This window comes from Vitis vinifera, mitochondrion (assembly GCF_030704535.1).
Source record: "Vitis vinifera mitochondrion, complete genome".
NCBI lineage: Eukaryota > Viridiplantae > Streptophyta > Magnoliopsida > Vitales > Vitaceae > Vitis > Vitis vinifera.
Genome location: NC_012119.1, coordinates 677346 through 699263, shown reverse-complemented (window position 1 = coordinate 699263; position 21918 = coordinate 677346). Strand labels below are relative to the sequence as shown.

General features: G+C 45.8%; 1 protein-coding gene and 1 pseudogene across 1 annotated transcript, besides 1 other annotated feature; one reads left to right on the top strand and one right to left on the bottom strand.

The window, feature by feature from the left end:
• The first annotated feature begins 221 nt into the window (after window positions 1–221).
• Window positions 222–4615, top strand: cox2. Its single transcript has 3 exons — window positions 222–603; window positions 2579–2890; window positions 4524–4615. The coding sequence occupies exons 1-3, from the start codon at window positions 222–224 to the stop codon at window positions 4613–4615; spliced, it is 786 nt and encodes a 261-aa protein (YP_002608406.1).
• Window positions 4616–5027: 412 nt separating this feature from the next.
• On the bottom strand, window positions 5028–5286 carry ndhD (NADH dehydrogenase subunit 4; annotated as a pseudogene).
• Window positions 5028–5286: a sequence feature (horizontally transferred from chloroplast DNA).
• Window positions 5287–21918: the final 16632 nt, after the last annotated feature.

The window sequence follows — 21918 nt, the reverse complement described above, 5'->3', positions numbered from 1 at the left end:
CCGGGAGACAGAGATATAAAAAGTGTGCAGTGAGGGTGCTCGTAGATCTTAGTGGTCTACGATCAGTAGGTAGCCAGTCTTTACTTAACTCGGCCCAAGCGCCCAAGCAATGCCCAAAGACTCCCATGCCTTTCTTGGTCGGACCAACCCAACCGGCTATTTCCGACAAGTCTCTCTTTTTTTGGGGGGGAGCAGAGCAGTCAAAGAATGAACCAAACCAAATGATTGTTCTAGAATGGCTATTCCTCACAATTGCTCCTTGTGATGCAGCGGAACCATGGCAATTAGGATCTCAAGACGCAGCAACACCTATAATGCAAGGAGTAATGGACTTACATCACGATATCTTTTTCTTCCTCATTCTCATTTTGGTTTTCGTATCACGGATCTTGGTTCGCGCTTTATGGCATTTCCACTATAAAAAAAATCCAATCCCGCAAAGAATTGTTCATGGAACTACTATCGAGATTCTTCGGACCATATTTCCTAGTATCATCCCGATGTTCATTGCTATACCATCATTTGTTCTCTTATACTCAATGGACGAGGTAGTAGTAGATCCTGCCATTACTATCAAAGCTATTGGACATCAATGGTATCGGAGTGCGCCTCTTCACGAGGGTGATTTAAGTGCAACGAAATGCCTTAAAGTGGAATATGGTTCGCGAAGCATCTGGCTTACCGGTAATCTCCCATTCCCGTCGTCGAGAGACTTTAATAACTATAGCATGCCAGAAACGGGGAGTTGAGGTGGTTAGACCTATACCCCGAAATGCTCCCAGCATAGGAGCCTATGGTTCCATTCTTGTTGTTGCTGGAGGTACACATCCCTCTTCTCGGTGTGGAGCGATATACGAGAAATAGATGCTCAGCCTGCAATGTCCGATAACGGCGCTGAAGTAGTGAATCTATCGGCACCATAGCAGTGGCATACAACTTTGGACCTAACGGCCGGCCCAGTAACCTTTCGGAATGGGGGATCCCCGTTGGCAACAACCACGGTAGTAGTTGCGGAACTACTGGGCCGGGAGAGGACAACCTGTTGTTCCTGCTCCTCTTTCTTCGCTTCGGGGACGGAGGTCCTACGGTAGGTAACAGCAGTTAAGTAACTTGACCGAAGGGGACCAGCGCTTCTACTCCTCCACCGAGGAGCCGTTCGCAGCGAGAAGCAAGGGATGTCGTGAACGGTGGGAGGTCACAGAGAATCGACCTATTCATAGAGTGATCCTATGATCGATACAGGATATAGACTCTATCTTTCTTTATTCTATTCTTTTTCTGAAAAAAGAAAGATGAGCCGGTTGCTTAACGCCCTTATTATTAGAGAAAGGGGAAAGGGCTTTTTCAGCTTGCTCCTTTCAGGAATGGAATGAATAGGGCCGACTAACTATGTCGTATGTCTCCTTTCCAGTCAGGGGCGAGGGAGTAGTATGAGAAGCGATCGGAATGCCCTAATGCGAGTGACCGAAAGGCTTTCGAGTGGAAGCTCGCACCTCCCCGCCCCGCTCAATCCATCGCGGTATCACCTGGCTCCGGGCTCCGACGATCTGGACCATACTAAAACAAAACCGAAAGCACTTCTGATAGACTTGTACTATAAATTAGCGGTGAACAACGGAGCGCTTCGCCCCGTCCCTCCGACCCGAACCTCGCCTCCTGAAGAAAGGGGAATGGAAACTGGGATCAAGCGGAGATAGAACCAGAATCACCCACCGGCCGGTTAGTTGATTTTCACATGCATTCTGGTGATAAAAAATAAAAGTACGTGAAACTGGGAAAGCGTCCCGTCCGCTGGAATGAGCAGTAGTAGGATCTTATTGTTGGAAGCTCAGTTCACGCCCGAACAGGTCTGGAGCGCCTCGCAACTTACTTGCTGCAACGAAAAAAAAAAAGAAGGGTGACTCAACTTCTCAGCTAGAGTTGGGGGTGGGACCTGTTGGCATAATGCACGCTGGAACGTGGGAATTCGAGGTCTCATGAACTACTACTAAAAACCTACTTTGTTTTTTTTTTGTTTTGTTCGTGGACAAACGATATCCGGTCAGGCCTATGGATGGATCCTTTTAGATCTACGGGCCGGCCGGCCCCGGCCGTTCACATGAGCATAGGGAATCTATACTCGAGCGTTCAACTGGGCCCCTGACAGGATAGGTGAGGAATCACTCTGAATCTGATCTATTGGGGCCTACAACTTCGCCGAGCCGGCTAGCATCCCTTTCCACTGCGCATTTATCGAACAAAGAAGACAACTATAGGATAGGATCTAATTTGCTTTCCGTGGTGAACTGGTCGCCCCATACCTTCTGCGTGTCTCATGTGTGTGGAACCAGGTCTTTTTCGGTTCCAGCCTCCCCCTCGAATACATAGGGTAGGGTAGGTAGGGCTGGGTGAAAAAGGGTCCCCTGTAGCCAATAAACTTTCCCCGGCCTTCGATTCCCCTTACTCATAAAGGGTCTTACGGTCGGGAGAACTACCCTAACTAAAGAAAAAAGAGTGCTCTTTCTAAGAGTAGGCGTGGAGAGCTTTTTGCGGGGAAACTTGCAAGTACAGTTTGGGGGGAGGCGGGCGTCGACCCAACCTTATGAGTATTCGGACTATAACAGTTCCGATGAAGAGTCACTCACTTTTGACAGTTATACGATTCCAGAAGATGATCCAGAATTGGGTCAATCACGTTTATTAGAAGTGGACAATAGAGTGGTTGTACCAGCCAAAACTAATCTACGTATTATTGTAACACCTGCTGATGTACCTCATAGTTGGGCTGTACCTTCCTCAGGTGTCAAATGTGATGCTGTACCTGGTCGTTCAAATCAGACCTCTATTTCGGTACAACGAGAAGGAGTTTACTATGGTCAGTGCAGTGAGATTCGTGGAACTAATCATGCCTCTACGCGTGCGCCCGGAAACATAGGCCGACTGCTGAGCCCACTCTGGCTCAGCCGCACCACCCGGGGTGCGAGCCACCCGAGAAGCAAGCTATTACAGCGAGCGGCTGGAGCTGTAGGGAGCCGAGGAGCAAGGCAGTAGATAAGATAGAAGAAGGGGCCAGGCTCCCGGTGGAGCAGAGGAGACGGTTAGGATAACGAACTTGAAACGCGGAGCCCGAGCGGCCGGCGAGCGAGTGGTTAGTGGCCAATAGCGCCCTAGTTGATGACATTCCTCTCTGCGGCTGGCACTCGAGGAACCACGGGGCACTCCATAAAGAGCAAGCAAGTCTTAGGGATGAGACGCCCGCGCAAGGACCTCAATTCTCATTAGGAGGTCGAACCAAGGACCTATGGAAGTCGGGGCTACCCCGTCCCCATGGGCAACGCAACAGTGTCCTGAGGGAGGAGTTTAGAGGCCTTATAGTAGCACGGACTTCTTTTTCTTTCTAGGTCATGCGAAGAGGGCCAGTCCAAGATCGTACTGTTCCTCTACAAAGACAACAGACGCTCTCAACGGCTAGGCGCCACTCTCTTTCTGAGTTATTCCAGCTTCTTCATTCTTTCGTGCCGCGGTGAACAAACAAAACAAAAAAGAAAAAGGGCCGTCTCAGCGGAAGGAGAAGGACCTGCAACGGCAGAGACTACTGACCCTCTTTTTGTTCCTAGCCGTCTGTTACGAGTCCGGGAAGCCTGGAATCCTCAATATGAGGGATCCCTCAAAATAGAGAAGGGCGGGCAGGGTGGTCGTAGATCAGGGAAAGGCTCAGGAAAGGAGCAGAGAAGGGGTTGTGCGCCCTCCGCCCCATCTTACTAATAATAATGAAGGGCTTTGATGCCAGCAAGCAAGCACCCTTGTAGTTGTTGGGGAGTAGGGCGTTAAGCACCTTGTTTTTTAGTATAAAAATGAGAATAATAAAAAGAAGAAGCTCCCCTTTGAATAATAATAAGGTAAGCTTTCAAGCCAAGCCTTCCGCTGGTTTTGGCTTGCCCCTTGTATAGGTTGGAGCTATGCTTAACGCCCTTATTATTAGAGAAAGGGGAAAGGGTGGTCGTAGATCAGGCTGATCTTTGATCAGAAGTGCTCGTAGATCAGGCTGATTGTAAATCAGGGTGCTCTACTACGATCTTAGGCAGGCTGATTGAAGATCAGAAGTGCTCTACGATCAGGGTGGTCGTAGATCAGGCTGATCTTTGATCAGAAGTGGTCGGAACGATCAGGGTGCTCCCCTACGATCTTAGGCAGGCTGATTGTAAATCAGGTTGCTCGTAGATCTTCAGAGGGCTGCTCGCTTTCTCGCTTCCGAGAGGCGAAGGGAGCCTGACTTACGGTTTCCAAGCCTGGCGCGAAGCGAAGGGATTGGATTTCACCTATGATCAGATCAGTGGGCAACCATAGTTTACTTTTTTCGTGGTGTTGTTGACGTTGTTGAAAGCTAATTTTAAAGTAGGCCTCGCTTTTCGGAGCTGCTCCCAGCTCACACTATGGTGGAGGAGGTGCCGTGAAGATCTAGGAGTGTGAGCAGTACGAGCTGAAAGGCTCCCATACTGTTTGGAGGGCAGGGGGCATAGATGCCAAACAAACCTGACCCCTATCTATCGTCGTAGAAGCTGTTCCTAGGAAAGATTATGGTTCTCGGGTATCCAATCAATTAATCCCCCAAACCAACCAAACCGGGGAAGCTTAAGCGGAAATGAAAGAGTAGGGTGAGGGAAAAGGGGGGAAGCCACTAAATTGAAGGCTTCGCTCGCTCGCTCTAACGCTCGTTTAGTAGACAGCGAGTGGAGTGCATAAGCCCCTTTAGAGAGAGGGGCGAGTACTACACGAGCTCGTAAGTCAAGTACGGAACGAGCCTTGTCTACGAAGCAGAGCGACCTCGTCTTGCTTGCTTCTGGCGAAGCTTCTAGCACTAGATAATAGGCATTCTGGTATGGTAGGAATACTAGTCTTTAGGCCGACCACAATACAAGTCATGAGCGATAGCGAAGCCAAGCCGTATAAAGGCGAGCAGCCCTTATAGCAATAGCAAACGGCCTACTTATAGCCCCATTTTTCCCCTTTTTTCGGGGACTTCAACGGGCCTGTAAAGCTCATAAAATGCTGAATACAGATCTTTCTTTCTTTCTCCCCTACATGGATAGAAGTAGATAAAGGGGAATTCATTCTAACTCCCGCAGGATGAAAAAAAGTAAAAGATCTTGAGAAGAAAAAAATCCTATTTGACCACTATACATTGCTAACATCAGAAAATGTAATAATCGGGAATCCCGAGTAACTGGCCGAGCCGCTAAAGTAGCTAAAGTGGTGATCAATCCTGTCAGTAAAATAGGTCCTAGAGAGAGTCCATCTATTCCCAATTATGAATTTGATTTGCGGGTAAGTTGCCAATGCTTCTCCAGTGAGTGAGAATGGAAAGAACCTAAATTTGAAGTAGTCATTTCAAGCCAGAGAATGAATGACTTTCTCGGAAAAGCTTTCCCACACTCAGTTTCTCCACCTAATAACTAACCACATGAAAACCATGCAATGCAGCTCTAAGGGAGAATCTTTCTTATATAAGAAAAGACCAAACCACCTTGTATCTGAAAAGGTGGAATTTCAACATGTGTTGTGCGCGCATTCCAGAATGGATTGGCTTCAAGATAGGTAGCCCCAAGGTTCTAACACCATCAGATTGGAGCATGAGCAAGAGAAAGATTGAGCTAAAATAGTAAAGACTCTTGCCATTTTCTTTAGGGCTAGGGAAGATTCTTTGAGGTGGAGGAAAAACTTTAAGTTCGATTATTTCCATTCCGGCTGTGATTCTTGTTTCAGTCGTAGAGCTCTTTCCTTTTTCTCTTTGTTAGAGAATGGTATGACTAGCCCTTGCCTCTTTGTCAGCTGGCTTTCGTGATTGAATACGGGATAGGAGGAATGGTAAAAAGAGCATTCAAATCTTAGCTCCGGCTAGCGGGAAAGAGACTCATTCATAAAAGAATAACCCAAGATAGCTTACTTCCCGGAAACAGAGTTAGATATAAAAGGGTTACTACAAGATGGCATCTTTCTCGGCCTAGTGGTCCTAGCTGGTGTAATTCATTTGATTTTTCCTAGGTTTCACTCGAACGAAGGGGGGACCACTCAAGTCAAACTATCGATCCTTTCGCTCGGGACGGCGGACTTCATCCACAAGCTTTCTTCGGCGCCTTTGGTATCAGGCAGCAGAAGGGGTTTGATCCGATCCATCGATAGGGGTCTCATGTCTGTCAATCACAGTAGCGCTGTGGTTCAAGGTGAAGGGAGAGTGCTGAACCGCGTAATGCAAAAAAAGAAAGATGAGATTGACACTTACCCCCTACCCACGCCTACTTCTTGACTAAACCCGCTTCCCCTTTCCTTAGCCTAGGATTCAGAGTCAACTACGGAGGTCGGTCTCTCTCTGTAAGCGCTTCGCTTTTTCCTGATTTATTGAACAGGTGCCCTGTGGAACATGTTTTATGGAATGAAACTCTTTATTCCATATTTTTTTTCTTACTGATTGAATTCAGGTAGAGAGAGGAATATTCGATCAAAACCCTTAGTCCGATAGGGAGATAGTATACATTCCATCCGGATAAGACACAGAGATGAAAGACGAATCAAGCAAGAAAGACAGAAAAAGGGGCCGGTTTCTCGAGTGATAGTGATTTCTTTTTTTGGGTTAGTCTGACTGTCCTCATTCTAGTTGGTAGGCGTGCGAGTAAGAGGGTAGTAGGCGAAGTTATATGAATTGAATGGGACTTCAGCTTCGACAATCGTATCCTCCCTCCAGCAAATAAGGTGGAGTGGGCAAGGCAGAGAAGACAGGAAAACACAAGCTAAAACTTCAGCATTTCCATTACCAGCTCCAGTAAAGGAAGCATTTCCAGTGAATAAGAACTTGAATTGGAATTGGGTCGGGCTAATCAATGGGGGCAAGTCTCCGAGGAAGGGTCTATGTCCCCTGTTTACAAAAAAAAGCATGTCTCTCTTTCTATACGCAATTCAATCAAACTTTCTACATCTCTGTGAAGAAAGAAAAGTAGGCGCTTTTAAGGCCAGTGTGGAGTAGCTAGAACGGATGGGAGGTAATTCGTCCTACATTGGGTGGCTTGCTAAAGCCTTGTGTTCGTTTCAGTGACCTGGAGTCTTCGTTTGGGAAGTCTCCCTCTATGAACGTGAACTACGGAGGAGGAAGGATTTGATGTAGGAGCAGAGTTGAATCTGGAGCAGGGTATCAGGTTCAGACGACCTCAAACTGGATAGAGCAGGATTGGTGGAACCTGTGGTCGTCTCAAAATAGAAAGAGGTGCAGACGTCCCAACATGAGGTGTTCCAAAAGGAACTTAAGAGGAAAGAATAGGACTGGAAAAAGGTCCGCTCTTATAGAAGAGCTACAGAGGCGGATGCGGATTCAGTCCGAGCTAAGTTCATAGGTATTGCCTCAAAAAAGATATTTTCTAGAAAAATAGAGCACTGACCTAAACTAGACCTCTTCTAAGGCAGAAAGAAGGTCAACCTCACCTCAGGTAATCACACCTTTATTCCTCGACGATCAAAGAGTCAAAACTCGCTTTCGAGCTAACCAACCATGGAGCTACCAGCCAACAAGCAAAACGAGTTCTCATTCACGGATAACTAAGCTTTGACAAGGGAGAGGGGGACCCTTCTCATACCCGCCCTTACAGGAGCCTAACGGAGAAAAGGCTATGCCCAATAGGGGAAGGCTGCGGTAAAAGGATGTCCGTCTGTTGATGGCTAGCTCGTACAAGCAAATATTGGACCTAGGTTTGTTGATGGATCAGGTCTTGTCGAACAGGTCCGGATTCGAGGTTAGAACACAAAAGCCCACCAGCCGAGCTGAACTGGTTAGTGATGGAAGCAATTCCCACGAACTGAGAACAAAAGGATGTACTTGCCCCCTTCCCCAGCCATTACCGCTCATCCACCTTTTATTAAGAAATCCTGTCTTTGTCTTTCCAGGCTGTCTTTTGCGTGCTATTCCTTACGCCCTGAGAAAGAACCTCCACTTGGATTCATTTCAAGTCTCGAGTTCTTGTTTAGAATTCTCGTAGATGAAGTTCGAACGAGAGCTTTGATGCAATTAAAATTGACAAGCAGTAGTGACAGCATAATAAATGTCCTCCGGACAGAACAAAATCTTTAATTCCCGGGTTTCCTTTGCCAATAGACCAATCAATGGTGCTGTATCGGAAACAAGATTCAGTCGCTACAAGCGAAGGATAATAAGAAACCGGCCGTAAAACGGGTAGATTAACTAAAAGAAAATACACTTGGCCCACTAAGCACTAGGAGAGTCGCTTAGATAATATGCCTCGACCGGAAGACTCAGGGATTCTTCAGGTCTAGACGTAGCCTTCTTTAAATGTCATGCCAGTTAAGGTAAGCTCTCAGTGGCTGCCATTACTTGACTCAATCTATCCGGGTGATCGAAGGCGTATCGCGATCGACGCTTATTATACGTTGCTTCGACTGCTGTGTACATCCCCAGCCAATAAGAGGAGTGGGTACCATACTCGCTAAGAGGAGATAACAGTGGCTCCGCGCCCCCTAACTACTGAAGACCTTAAAGAGGTGGTTGACGTTCGTAAGGCATAGATCGCGGATTCTCTTAATTTAATTCTTTGAAACTACGCGCTAGACTAGACTAAGAATCCCTCTATTTTAATATATAGATTTTTTCTCTTTTATTGGCTATTGGCACTTCTATAGAATAGAAAGAAGGAGTTGTCACCCCTCGTCAAAGTACGCCCAAAGACTTATCTGAAATTCCTTTAAGCAGAGACCCTTTTTCTGTGAGGGGTCGTAGGCCAGTCTTTCAGTAATTTCCGAGGAGTGTAAGCAATTCTAAAAGTTCTTTATAGGTTCACGAACACGACCCGGCAATCGTAGACCCTTCCTCTAGTTAGTGACTTGGCTCCCTTCCTTCTAGTCACTGCTAGTAGGATAACATCTATTAGTCCCTTCTCTTCCTTCTCCTTTTGCTTTCTTTCTGTCCTCTGGTTTAAGGTTCATAAGGGGAGTGCTCGCTACTATAAGACAGCTCTGCATTCCTTCGAGGCAATCGTAGCCAAGCTCTGAGACTATTCAAGCTAGCGTGGTAACGATACTGAGGAGGATACCTAGCTAGTCTTGAACCAGAGCAGGGAAGTGAAGCCCTCGATTAGCAAATAGCTCCCCGTTCTATCCAATAGACTCTTTGCTAAAGTTCAAAGGCCAGTTTGAAGAAGGTCCAATGTCCGTGAGAAGTAAGTGAAACTGCCGTTCCAAAGCTTTTTAAGGTGTGACGCGGGCTGGGCAATCAACCGGAGAACCAAGGAATGGAACTGAACTGAAAGCATAGGCTTCAGCCGAAGCTGCAACCAAAGATGAGTGGCTGTTGCCCGGACACCGAACTATTGGCTTTAGCGACCCAATGTCTGTAGATGAAAGACGAGTTCGGAAGTACTGGATAGGTGCCTCCCCCACGAAATGTAGCTTATGCGGAACCTATTACTCCTCAACCACCAACTAGCAGCTCTTGATAGAGAAGCTCTGTAAGGGGAATTTTAGGGCAGGCCCCACTCAATGCGGTTTTTGTCTTTTCTTGATGAAATCCAATCCTCTCTTATTGAATTTCTTCTTTGTGCTGATAGGGAAGCCCTTTCTTTGGACGACATAAACCAAAAAACATCCTCTTACTGGGCAGGTAGTAGCGTTAGCGTACTAAGAGCCCTCTGGTTGCATTGAAAAAAGATGAGCTTTTTCCCCCTAACTACGGTGGTTCAGAAGATGCCACATCTGCCTCAAGACCCACAGCTTATTCAACAGCTTACGCCCCGCGATTTGTTGCTTCCAAGGTTTTCGATTGGTCTTATTTCTACCCGGGTTTCAAGCCATCGTCTCAGTCGGTGGCCTAAGATAAGCCAACTTACAAGATCGGATTAGCAAATCATGAAACCTGCCAAAGAAGAGCTTCCAATCGCATATTGCGCCCATACTAGTACCTTTTGTTGTACCTACTTAGGCCACATCTCCTTCCTTTTCCTTCCCAGCATGTCTGTCGTCTTCTTTCAAAGAGGCCATTCTTGGTCTTTCAACTAACCCGAAAAGGGCTACTTACCAATCAAAAGATAAAAAAGAACGAATGAGATAGCTGAAGCCAAAGCCACATTTGAGGAGATTGAATCCGCCGTGAACAAGATCCCCTTCTAGTCGGAGGAAAAAGCCGATGTTAGCAAGATGCTAGTGCTCATGCCAAGAGAGGCTGCCAATAGCCACTATCCCAGATTCCATGCAAGTGCTAGAATCCGATCTGACTCCTCACGCTGGCAAGGAAAGAAATGACATAAAGGGAGGTCCTAACTGAATGAATTGAGGTTGAGTAAAAGCCATTCGCTTGAGAACAATTCTGCGATTGGAACTCGATCTGGGATTGGGATCTTAGGGCACTGAGAACCTACTGTATAGTACATTCAAGAGTACTCCTCATAAAAAATGTACAGAAAAAAAAGGCACACCCTATTCAAGGCCCTGATGGTCACTCTCCCCGCGCTCTACTACAGGAAAGCTAGCCTGGTTGATCCACTACACGCTAAGAAGCAAGTCCCGACTAACTAAGTAAATCCGGGTTAGACTGAAAGTGACCAGAAATTGCAATCTTCTTTCACAGACTACAGACTAGCGATAGTTAAAAAGAGCGAAGCGTAGCCGTGTTTAAGCCGAAGGCGATAGTGATTCCCGTGTTTACTGAGCTATATCTCTATCTATTAGTTAGCCGGCTTAAAGAGTTTAGACTCACGATACCGAGAAAGCAAGCCGATCATAGACGGAGGTTTAAGCTTGAAGTGAAGTGTCCGCCCTAAGGTGAATCAGATGTTCGAACGAGACTGTTCAGGAACATGGATTGTGGGTATACCTGCACAATAGCTTTCTCTACGAGCCTACAAGCTTAGCTTTGGTTTAGCTTCCAACTAAGGCTAAGGGCTTGGCATGTTCCCAAGCTAACTCTTGATAACCTCTGTTCACGCTCACGATGTTACTTGCACGGCTCCGCTTCTTTCCCTGCTAGGTGAACTAAGCACAGGAGAAGCCTACAGGAAAGGAGATCTCGCTGTTTCCTTTCACCGGTCGGGAAGTGCATCCTATCCTATAATAAGCAACTGGATGTTTCCAGCTTGGGAATTAGAGTAAGCGGGAAGCGTACTTGTTAAGAGTAGGGGCGCTATTGCTGAGTGAAGGAACGTGCCAAGGTCGGGTCACTCTCAGAGCGTGGGCGTACTTTTGTGTTAACCCAACCCATCTATCCAGAACTAAGCTACAGCGGAAAGAAAGTCAAGAATATCCTCAATAAGCAGCGCGGCAGTTGCTAAATAAAAAAGAGCAGTGCTGCTCTAACCCGCCTTCCCCCACGAGAACAGAAAAACCAAGAGACCACGAACACCAGCACGCATGAAAACAGCCCTTTTGAAAGCATACCCAAGGAGCGGGCATCCATCCAATCTTCACTTATAGACATCGAATGGCCTTATTTCCGTTCGTTAACTACTTCTAACGAGCAAGTTAGTAGCCTACCTCGGCTGCCTCGTTCCTCTATCGACTTCTGCTCACGATGCCAGATCACCACTTGAATGATTGGCACAGGAAGTCCTCCATTGAATTATTATTCTATCGTCGCAATGAAAGCAATACAGGTTGCCGTCCTCCCATTTACCATTTACTAGGGTCGGCGTAAAGACTGGCAGCATTCTTTGTGTCCTAGATCGTCGGTGGAATACCTTCGACGATGCTATCATCGCAAGAGTACAGCCATCTCTGGCAAATGGAGCCGTCTCTTTTGTTGCTTATCCTAATTTCGCTGTGTCCATCACTGATCCTTACATCTTCGGTTGCATAAAAAGCGACCACTACTTCCTACTGGTTTGATTGAATCGCTTGCATGGCAGGGTAAGGCAAGCCCTTTGGAGACAAGAAGGAAGATTCCATAAGATTGGGTCGGGCAGGGAACCACTGAATGGGGGCGGTGTAGCGGGAAGGTATGAGATGAACCAATCCTATTCAAGTGGCAGCGCTGATGTTTGATTGAATCGCGGGTGTGCTTTCCCATTCCTATCTAGGCGTGAGAGAAGACTTTCATCAACCTTGGCATTATGGAGAACATTACTCCACAAGGGAATCTACTAATCTTTGGTCAAGCCTAGGTCCGGTCAGTAAGGCTGGTTTATGGGTTGTCTTTTCTTTGGTTTGAAAAGACGCATCATTGCAGAACCGAATATCTTTCTTTCTCTTGGACGGGCTTAAGGCTCTTAGCCCTTTGTTTACGACCTCCTAACAACATAGCACCGATACGATCTCCCACTGGTTCACAAAGTCCAATCCTTCTACTTGTTCTTAATTTGATTCTCCCATTGCTTTCATCGCTGGTTCTGAGACCCATGATTGGACAACCCCCGTAGCCCTTTCCCACAAACTCCTTTTATTAGGTTAGGTGTAACACCGAAAATCGAAGTCCATTGTGCCCTGATCTCTGTCAAGGCCTCTTGCTTTGAAGCTATAGAATGATGTTAGAGTAGCGTCCGCTGTCGCTGACCTTTCTCATCTACTTGAGATGTTCCTTTTGCCTCATCGGATGATAGTCCAGTCCGGTGTCACGTATGATTCTCTCCTTCGTTTACCAGTTGGTGCCACAGGAGGCCCAGAACCGGGCAGTTCTCACTCAGTGAGTCCGGGAACTCAATTCCTAAGCGTCGAGAGAGATTTAAAATTATAACCACTTGACTTAATTTAGATCCGGGTCAATGAAGGAAAAGAAAGTCTCTCCCTTATCTGCTAGCTCAAAGCCCGTCGGTACTGTCTTGTTCCATCACTTTGAGTTAGTTGAAAGTCCTTCTCAATCAGGCCGTGTCCTCATCTGGGAATCACTCATCCACTGCTCTTTCTCTCACATCAGGCTGGATGTCATTTTGCTCGATCAAAACCGCATCTGTCGATGAAGCAGACAAAAGCCTCTCCAGGGCTTGAGCCAAAGAGTCGGCTTGCCCTTTTGTTTCCACTAAGCAGGCTCCCGTCTTATACTGTAACTGGATCCCAATATATAGGTAAACTACACTGGAACTACACTGGACGTGCTTACCGTATCCCCCAGAAGGGTTAGCAGGGAAAGCAGCCTTGTTGATTAAAGTAAAGGACCAGGGGTCTAGCGCTTTTGTAAATGGAAATGGGAAAGAAGTTCCTTCCCTTGAGAAGTTGGCTGGGCTACACTCTTACAGAATTAGCGGATTTGTCTCAAAGAGGCTTTCGACGGCCTTGGCCTTCTTCTCTAAGACCGGATTAAGGAGCGGGGAAATGGATTGACCATTCATTCTGTAACGCTGCTATAATAGCAGGAAAGAAGAGTTCAGCCTTTAAGTCCTACACTATCTTACTCCTATTCTATCTCCCTGCTTTTCCTATTGTGATATCTTTTATAGTTAATGGATTTCCTATGCCGGTAGGAATACAGGTAGTAAGAGTGGCTTAGTCTGCTATTTCACCCTTTTTTCTTATCTCTTGCCTGCCGGCTTATCTTTCGTCTAGTACGAGTCCAGTTTCTGTTAATGAGGAAGGAGCCTGTCCATAGTCGTTAGAGTAGTACTAATTTTGTTCTAACTGAGCGCTTGGCTACTTTACCTTGACTACGATATCCCCAGATTATAAAGTTCCCTGCGACCTGGTTCAATCGTTGCCAGAAGCCTTTTTACTTCAAGCAGATAGAAAAGATCAGGATTTTCTTTTAAAAAAATCTCCTCAACTTGTGATATTCTTCTCCCCTTCTCGAAAGAGTCAAAAGAAATTGATCTTACCGCTACGCCCCTTAGGCTATTCTGGAATACCAGATTGAATCGAAAATTAGGCTATTAAGGATCGCCTTTCGCCGGGTGTTCTGACAGAATCCTAGATGCGGAGCTTGCCGGGTATTTCCGATATGGCTAATTCATATTAAAATATGCCAACATAAGCATAAGAAAGAAAAGAAGATACGATATCCCCGAATCGGATTCATGCACCAGTAGCAGGCACGTATGGATATGGATGGCAGGTATCAGTATCAGTACAGGAAGCATCGAATGCAAAAGACGATCTGCGGCATCAAAAGGATCCATTTTTTCTATAAGCCTTCTCTTTTGTCTCTTCAAAGCATCTCCTAAAGGAAGTGGAAGTGACATATCTTATGTCGGCGTAAGCGGTCTTGTCTTGTTCTTACAGAATCCCCTGCTTGGATCTTTGATGGAATAGAAATAGTCTAAGAGGATGCCATAGAAGGAGCAGCTAATGCCATTTCAAGAAGAAGGGGTGCAAGTGAATCAGAGCTTGAGAATCTAGCTATTGCTAAAACTGTCTCTGCATAGGGGAATGCCAACAGCTTCAAGTCTTCCCACAGAAAAGCCTGAAAGAGAGGCTCTTAATGGAAGGCTACTCTTCGGAGTGCAGGGAATCGCTACTTCTTCAGTAGTTTAAATTGGACAAGGAACTTCTGCCCATGAATGAGATTAGTGCCCTTTCTCTTCGTAGTCCATCCGTCTCATCTCGTTTGCAAGACTAGGCTCTTAGGATATCCGAAAATTACATTTTTGACAAAAAGACAGTCTTTTCATTGTTTGCGACGGATAGGTTCTTTCTTTTCAGGCCAAATAGCGTATAGTAAAAAAGGCTGCTTCTAGTGGACAACTAGGCTGTGAGGGAGGAAATTGACTGTTGCACATTCATCTGATTCTAGATCTAGAAATTCCTTTTTCATTTCCATTCCCAGTGCAAATGATGGGAAATTGACTGTTTGCACTCGTAGGCTGTTGGAAGCTCAATCCTCTCATCTATTGATGCGGATTCTCGAACAAGAACAGGGGATGAATCTCTACCTTTCTTAACTGTGAAACCTGTTCTTGCACTTGCGCTGAATCTTCTACTCTTTATGGGCATGAATCCGAGTAAGCAGCTTCTTCTATCAAAGATCCAAAGAGGACATTCGACGCCTAGTCTTCAATCGACGGTACGAAAGATAGCTATTCAAAGCATCTAGGAATCGACGGTGGTCAATCTTCCTTAGATGTCGCCTGGCCTGGCGATGTCCCAATAAAGGCTCTTGAAGGCAGAATGGTTAAAAACGCTTACTTTCTCTCTCCTGGTCCGAATGAAGAGATATCGGCTGGCCCAGACAATCCACCCACCGGGGGAATGAAAACAAATGTCTTAGATTGTAAGAGCACCCAGAGAGATAGAATGTCGAACCAGAGGATCCTTCAGTTATGGTCGATCCTGAGGTCTCTGCCCACATAAGAAAGCTTTCGTTCCCGACCCCGGGGAGTATGGGCTATATGGGACATCTATCTACACAATTCATTTTGCCTTAGAGCTCTTGACTTGAGTATGGACTTAATTTCTTGTACCGCAAGGATGGACTACGTTCAACTCTCCCGATAGTCCGAGGGGAGTTACATACCTTATCTTTTTAGGCGGATCCACTTTCGAAAGAAAGTTTCTCTCCTATCGAATGATTAGTGAAAGACTGGATAAAAGGCCTTTCTGTCCAGAGCCTGAGTCCATGCCTTTGTCTAAGCCTTTGCCTTTGTAGTCCAACGGTTAGGAGAATTTCCTTCCAGACCTTAGTTCAGCTCTAGTGAGAACTCTATCGTTTCAGAGTTGCTTACTTTATCACTTATCAGCTTCACTTCCTCTCAACCTCTCTTTACTCGCTCCAAGTCTTGAGCTCCTTCCTTCCTATAGCTTTCGCTTCGTAAACGTAGCTCTTACGCTCCGGTCGAGTTGATCTACGAGCAACCTCCTCCCCTCTAGCTCTCTACTTCTCTAGCTATCGTTCCAGGGATGAAGTAGCTGGTCCGATAGGACCAGGGATGAAAGTCACTGGAAAGTAAGGGACGAAGTAACTCGACTTCAAGTAGAGGGATGAAATGGTCTGGTCCTTTAGGGAGCTCGCTCCATCCGCTCTAACCCTCTCTCTACCTCTACAAGTCTTTCGCTCGTTCCCTGTGGGTCTCCTCTAAAAGCGCAGGGAGCCCCTTTCCCACTCTCCCTACGCTCACCCCACTAGACCAATAGTAGGGGCGGGCCTCACCATTGAAGGCTACTTCTGATTTCTTCTCAGAATAGGAGTCAAACTCGACTTGAACTAGGACCTAGGAAAGACTCAAGCTCTACTTGAACTGAAGACGAAAGCCGACCATCTAACGTAAGAAAATTAGCTCACTCTAGAAGATAAGAAGAAGGGTTTGATGGCTATCAAAGTGGACCTCGAGAAGGCCTATGATAGACTTCGATGGGATTTTTTTCATTTTGGTGGAGGTTGGATTACCTATAGGTATGATTGATGTTATTATGAAATATATATATATATGCTCCGCGTCCATGCAGGTATTATGGAATGGGGAAGCTACAGAGGAGTTCAAGCCATCTAGAGGGGTCCGACAGGGTGATCCACTATCGCCTTACATTTTTGTTTTGTGTCTTGAAAGATTGGCGCATTTAATTAATGTTAAAGTTGGAAATGGTAAATGGAAGCCGATCCGAATTGGTCGAAATGGCCCTGCATTATCGCATCTTCTATTTGCGGATGATCTTGTACTCTTTGCGGAAGCGTCGGTAAATCAAATCAGAGTGATCTTGGATTGTCTAAATAATGTCTGTGCCTCTTCGGGTCAGAAGATTAGTTCGGCCAAAACTCGTATTTTCTGTTCGAAGAATGTTTCTCAAGCCGCAACCCAGGATATCAGCAAGGAGAGTGGTTTTTTTTCACTTACCCATAATTTGGGCAATTAGCTTGGGGTTCCTCTGCTGCATACACGGGTTACAAAGAAGACTTATTATCATATTGTCGAGAAGATCAAGGGGGGACTAGCAGGATGGAAGGTTTATCAACTCTCTCTTGCTGGAAGAATTACTCTATGTCAATCGGTGATTTCTGCGTTGCCAACATATACTATGCAATCGGCTAAACTTCCGACAGGGACTTGTGAAAGCATAGAGAGTCTTTGCAAGAGTTTTATATGGGGGGGACTCGGATGATCAGCGGAAAGTCCATTTGGTCGGTTGGCATCCGCTTTGTTAGCCAAAAATCCATGGTGGGCTCGGTTTAAGGCGAATGGCAGCGATGAATGACGCTTTCCTCATGAAACTTGGTTGGGGTTTGATGAATGATCCGGATAGTTTTTTGGCTTCGGTGCTGCGAAGCAAATATCTGAAATTCCAATGAACTTCTTTCTAAGATGAAAGCTACGAGGGATTCGTCGGCACTATCGAAAGGAATTTGTGGCGTTTGGCCTAACCTACTCAGAGGATTAACATGGGTTATTGGTAATGGCAAATCAGTTCGATTTTGGTTAGATAGCTGGGTCGAAAATGAGAGACCTTTAATCAAGAAAGCTACAGCCGCAGTCTCTGATGTTCATTTTCTTCGAAAGGTAGCCGAGTATGTGGATGAAGATGGGCAATGGTTGTGGCAAGATTTTGTGCACGTCTTGCCAGCGAATACATGCCTCAAAATTGCAGCGATCAATCCTCCCAACAGAGCAGCCCAGCGTGATGTTGTTGTGTGGGGTCGTTCTCCGAATGGATGTTTCACGACCAAGTCGGCTTACGAACTGATTGAAGAGAGCTGCTGGACAGAACTGAATAAGAATTGGATGGCCCTGTGGAAATGAAGGGGTCCCCAAAGGATTAGATCCTTTTTGTGGCTGGCTTTGCACAACAAGTTGCTGACAAATGAAAATCACTTCAAAAGACATATAGCAGCTTCGCCGAATTGTGTTCGATGCCTGAATAAAGTCGAATAATGCCTTCATGTGTTGCGTGACTGCAGGTTAGCAAAAAAAGTCTGGGAAGCTTTGTTGTGTCCGAATGTGAAGAGAGATTTTTTAAACTGGAGTAGTTCCGAATGGCTCATGCATAATTTTACATAATTTGAAGAAGCAACTGGGAGTAAGGAGAGTATGAATGGCCGTTAGTGTTTGGAGTTGCGGTGTGGAAGCTCTGGTTTTGGCGAAATAAATTGGTGTTTGATAATGACTTCGTATCGCCGAAGGACCCAGTTTCAGCAATTTTGGGTTATGTGAAGGAGGTTTCGGATGCCATGAAGTTGGAGGAAAACATGGTGAAAAAACCAACGAAAGTACAGCAGCTGGTGGGTTGGTCGTTTCCCCCGCAAGGCTGGGTTAAGCTTAATACAGACGGAGCGAGCAAAACAGTAATCCTGATTTTGCTGGCGCCGGTGGACTCTTTAGAGATGAGGCAGGCCTTTGTCATGGTGAGTCTCATCTTTTGTTTTGTGACTTCCGTGATAAGGAGAGGGGGCCCTCCTCACCACTCCCCCTTCCCTTGAGCTAATTCCCGCTTTCTTTCCAGCTCCGTCTCAAGCAAGTGACGTGACTGTCTTCACTTAGTCCCAAGAGAGTTCGAAATCCTTTTCTGATCTCAGATGGATGGACATGCAAAAGGGAATTTCTACTGGACTTACCCATGTGCAATGCAAGAAGTTCCTTGACTTCGGAACGACTGCCGGCAAAGTCTTCTTCCGTCGCTGCTTACTCTTTCTCTCGATCCTTTTCTTTCCTATTTTTCTTCCTTTCGATCCTCGGCTTTGTCTCCCCAACCCCAGACGAGGAGGAATGTGTCGTATTTCACACCATCCTTTCAAGGTGGGTCACACTCTTATCAAAAGAAGTGGGATACTTCGGAACAAAAAAGAAATCTCTACTTGATACATATATCAATGAGCGCTTTTTTTAGCAGCTAGCTGAATGGAGAACTGCCAGAGAGAAAGAAGCACTTTAATTGACTACGGGCTGGAGTGAGACGATAAAGACCAGTCTCCCTTATATACGCAAAATAGAAAGAGTCTTTCTGGCGTAAACGATTGAAGAGATTCCGCCTCTACAACAAAGGACTTTGGGAAAACAGTAGCCGCATTTCGTGGGGGAGGGAAACTGAGAAGCGAAAGCTCTCACATCATAGCTGTTGGTAAGGAACCTCTTGCTTCGCTTACTAGAAGAGGGAGTTTGAACTGTTAGCATTACGTTTCCCGAATAACCAAGAAAAATCAGTCCAACCAGCCGATTCGCCGACCGGAGAATAGGAAGCAAGATAGGACAATGGAAATAGTAAGAATAGATGCAAAGAGGCATGAAGGAGGGCAGTGGGTAATCAACGTCATGGAAAAAGAAATAGTTAAAGTAAAGCGCTAGGCATCAAACCCGCACTGTATAACGGTTACATGCGAGCGAGGATTTCAATCAACCATTATAGCTGGCGTCCACCCGTGAAGAGGGAAATATTTGAAGAAAGCAAACCTGAGGCACATGCCCTTCTTTTTTAAGTTAGATGACTTGTGATGTGCCAGGTCTATTGCGCTCTATGGTTATAAAGCAAAGGAGCCCCCTTAGTTTCTCTTTGGAGTGAAATCCTGTCCCGGGAAGGATTCATTCTCATAACGAGGGGGCAGCGATCCATCTATAGCTAACTTTGTTCCTCAGGTCTCAAAGTGCAGGTGGAAATATGGCAAGCAATAAAAAAAGGGCTATATCCTAAAGAGCTATTAAGATAGATAGGTTAGAAATACATGGAAAGCAACTCGCCTGAAGAACCCTATTTGCTCGCTCGGCTGTAAATGGACGAAGCTACTGGCCTGCCATTGAAGTAAGCTCGCCTGGACCTGAAACTATATCCCTTCCTCACTTCACCCCTCTATTACAAAAATACGGGAGGACTGGAAGACACCCTTATTCGTAGAACTGCTATCTCCGTTAGACACAGTAGTAATGGTCTTTTTAGAACTTCAAACTTAGCCCTGTCTACAGCCAGTAGCTTACTACTCACTTTCTGAAGATCCTAAAGAAAAACTTCCTGGAGTGGAACTCACGAGCTTCCAATCTACATTTTCATTTAGCCATAAGGAGAAGCAAGCCTATTATAGAGAGTAGTTCTCAAAAGCCATTATTCCTCCTTTTTAGGGAATCTATCTCTTACTGGGATAGGCCTTATTATCATTGCTAGAAATGGGATACCTTTTCTCCTCGTTATACCTACTAGTAGGTCAATCACTTTCTGGCCTTTCAGGTTCGACTGTCCTTTATTTTACCACGAACTTTTCTTTCCCCCTTTCTTGGCTTGTCCAACTATTGGGATAGAAGAAGAGGTGTTTGCAAGAAAAGGTTTGACATTCTCATCCCCTGTTCACGAATCAGGAAAGCGTGCCTGGAACTGAGTACGGCTAACCGCTTCTTGTTAAGAAAGTTGTCCAATTCAATGAATGTGTTTGCGTCCTCTCTTCTTAGTCTACGATTATCCCTGCTCTTCCTCAGATGTGGATATCTTTACCTGGTCGAAAGTAGAAATGTGTGATTGGCTTCGTCCCGGTAATTCCTTCAATAAATAGCAGTAGATTCTCAAAGACCGTATTCAATAGTTGCCAAAGAGGCCTTTTCTTCCTCACAGCGCATTCTCTGCCATTGATTCTAGCACACCGGATGAATGTGCGGCTTCTTCTATACCAGTTGATTCAATAGCCGGAGTGAAATAGCAAAGGTTACGGATTCAATTGCTAGTCCAGCAAGAGCGTCTGATCCTGTTAAAAGCCTATTGAAAAGTCAAGCCTTCCTTTTCATTTGAAGTGAAGGAAGTAATTCAAGCTCTGAACCAAAGCTCATTCTTTTCTCTATTGTACCCTCATCGGCATCTCCTTACGCTGATTCAATAGCAGCTGGGTTGTAAGAGCTGAAAGACGTTCAAGCTCAAAGCTACAGGTTCTGTCATACTACATTCTATTTCTTTTGACTCTCGAGTTACTGGCTTTCCTTTCAAGCAGACTAAGAAGAAGAAGGTAAGGTAGCAGCTACGACTTCTTCCTTCTGGGCTTACTTGCCAAGTCCAATAGCAACGGATTCTGTACCAGCAAACCGGGTGTTCCCTCTCCGTTCTAGCTTTCTAAATAAGTCAGATCGGTGCCTTGAGCTGGGAAAAACTCCTAAATAAGTAAATCCGGAAGTTCCTGCCTTGCCCACCTGAGTCCAATCCCTTCTTTGATGGTCGGAGGTCAGCCCCATGGGATAGGGTATTTGCCTTCATTGGTCCTTCCTTTCCTTCATCCCTTCGTTCCAATCCATTCAGACATATATGGCAACCCGTACTAATATAATTGCCCTTGCACTGATATCACCTTGGCTTGTAAAATGGATCAAGAACCTTTCACAAAGCATTATGTTTTGCCGGGTTCACTTGCCCTTTGCAATTTCACAAATTTCGTGTAGTAATTCGGGTTGTTGATCTACCGCACTCGAAATGGCTTTCTCATATCGGGGTGTTCCGGTGGCGTTCGATCGTGGTACCCTGCTGCATAAAGTACTTTTATTGGTTTTTCAATGGCAAGTGCCGGTCGTCGAGTGGCTGAACCAACCCCTACGGCGGATCCACCTACTGATGAATGCCAGCCATCCTTTATCGGGTAGCCTTGACTATTCGCTACGCCCTTGCTGATTCGATAGCCTGAAAAAGATTGACCACGATTTTTCTTTCTGACTGCCTATGCCTTTAGCGATGCTTCGGGCGAACTGTAACTAGGCGCCCTACTCTTACCCCCCTCTGCTCTCACCTTCGTCTCTACTGCCTCCGCTCCAGCTTGCTCTACCACCTATGCAATCACAGCTCAGTCATTGACTGTCGAACTAAAATGGATAGCTGCTGGGAGAATTGCGACTGATGAATCGCGATCAGCCGCTGATTCCCTTGCCGTTAGATTCGTGCCTCAAAGACTCTGCTACTGGGACTCGGTCGGAAGGAATCTACACAGAATATATCCCATCCTGTGGGGCCTATACGGTCTTAGTTAGTTTGTTCTAAGGATTAGTGGGCTAAAGGAGGTCAAAATAAAGATATAGTAGTTAAAAAAAAAAAAAGCTCCCAATAACGTGGATTCGCACTTGCCGTGTAAGGAGAAGCGTACTCCCTGGTACA